The sequence below is a fragment of the Austrofundulus limnaeus genome, unplaced genomic scaffold (assembly GCF_001266775.1).
Source record: "Austrofundulus limnaeus strain Quisiro unplaced genomic scaffold, Austrofundulus_limnaeus-1.0 Scaffold899, whole genome shotgun sequence".
Lineage (NCBI taxonomy): Eukaryota > Metazoa > Chordata > Actinopteri > Cyprinodontiformes > Rivulidae > Austrofundulus > Austrofundulus limnaeus.
The window spans coordinates 6,210-8,028 of NW_013953301.1; the positions used below are offsets into that span (position 1 = coordinate 6,210).

The following is a 1,819-nucleotide window of genomic DNA, read 5'->3' on the forward strand; positions in this document are numbered from 1 at the left end:
ATCCGTAAGACTTGAAAAAATCCACGAGATTGCTCTATATGTCCGTATACCTGCAAAATGACTTCTGAAATGAAATCTTTATGAATCAATTGGGTTGTTACCGACATCTGGTGAAAATTTCATGTCATTAGCACCTCTAGTAATATATTTACTGAGAAAAATGGTGACGTGTTTAATACTTATTTTACCCGCTGTATTATGTTGAAGAAATATATTGGGGTTCTGTTGAGTTACTGATATTTTTTTAAAACAACACTTACTATATTTTTTTCTTAGGCGAATAATGGTTTATTTTTTATAAACGTGTGATTATTTTTTGGGATTAATATGATGATTTTATGTACAGACTGGTCTGAATGGCTAGACGCTGTGGTCACTCAGACCAGGAAGTACATTTAGTTAGATACATGCCTGAAAACACAACACACATAAAATATAGATTGATACACGAGCTGGAAAGAATTGTGTGAGGATTTGACCCCGGAAAAGGAAGTGTTCCCCTCAGTGATGTTATGGTAGTAGGTGGGGTCAGGGCTCAAAGAAGTTGTTAAAAGTGAAGGCGTTTCCTGCCTCGAGGCCGACCGCAGAATTGCCTTAAATTCAAAAATTCAAATACTGGTGAAATTTCTATTTAGTTGTGAACACGTAATGAAGTGACTGAACAAATTATCTTTCAATAATATACAAATCTCACTTACTGAATAGAATTACTGAAATAGATAAACTTTTTCATGATATTCTAATTTTATGACCAGCACATGTATGTGTAAGTTAAAATATACACCCCCTCAAAACTCATGGTAACAAAACTGGCAACGGTAGTGAATACGGTTATAAACTACAGTAGAGCAACAATGTTTAGTCTCAGACATGAGTAACTTTTTTCCTTATTTTCCTCACAACCTTTTGAGCAACGTAGAAAACCAGATCAAATGTTAGTCTTGGTAAGATGTCTGCAGACCACCAGGGAGTTTATTACTCGCAGTTTATTGATGCAGTTTGTGTGGATGGGTCTTTTTTTTACCTCCTTCTGCAAGGTCCTGCAGAGGCCAAAGCAGGGTGTAAGCCAGCTGGCCTGGGATGTGAAAGAAGGGAACCATGTTGCAGCTGGGCCGGTCCGAGTGCTGTACTTGGGAACCAAACTCATCCATGATGTACCACACAGGAACTCTTTCTTCTGCTGACTACACAGAAATCATTTTATCATAATATGGCAAAAACCTAAACACAGTTATAAAATACACAAATCTGTAAACTTACCTCTCACTCTGCTACCAGACTGATGGCAAAGTATTAATTAATTCAAGTCCTAGTATTTCTTAAAGGGATCCCCGATCAGTTGTAACATTAGACTTTATTTGATGAACATATATTTTAACTGTAAAATAAAGACTGTAAAAATACTGTAGGCTGTTTAGTTTTTATTATTTTTAAACTAAAAGTTAAAAAATATATTGCACGGACAGGGCCTTTTTTTTTTTTTACATGCAAAGCATTCTGGGTAAATGATGACATGGATAGGTCCTCGGTGCAAGGCTGCTAGTGAGCTATATCCACCCTGAAGGTTAATCTTGGACAATATCTGATGGTCGACTCTTTTAAATGAAACCAGAGAGCGTTGACAGAGAGGAGAAGGTAGAAATGACTCAGCCTGTAACTGAAAATACGGATGGAGGACAACAGAGCTGCTTCATGGAAGAAGAACCTCAGCTTAGCCTGTTAGCCCTCGTGCTAGCACCGACATTATATTACCTTATATGTATTAGCTCTGTGCTAGCACGACAAACTAACAAGGTATACTGAGGTCCCCCATCTACAG

The 1,819-nt window shown here is 37.4% G+C and overlaps 1 protein-coding gene across 1 annotated transcript in view; it reads right to left on the bottom strand.

Annotated features, from left to right (window-relative positions):
• LOC106533172 (tubulin--tyrosine ligase-like protein 12) overlaps positions 1 to 1,819 on the bottom strand; it is a gene marked incomplete at both ends in the record, with an annotated part of 8,943 nt that overhangs the window by 1,604 nt on the left and 5,520 nt on the right. The window contains 1 exon segment of the mRNA XM_014029410.1: positions 1,025 to 1,184. Coding sequence (XP_013884864.1) covers positions 1,025 to 1,184 — 160 coding nt within the window.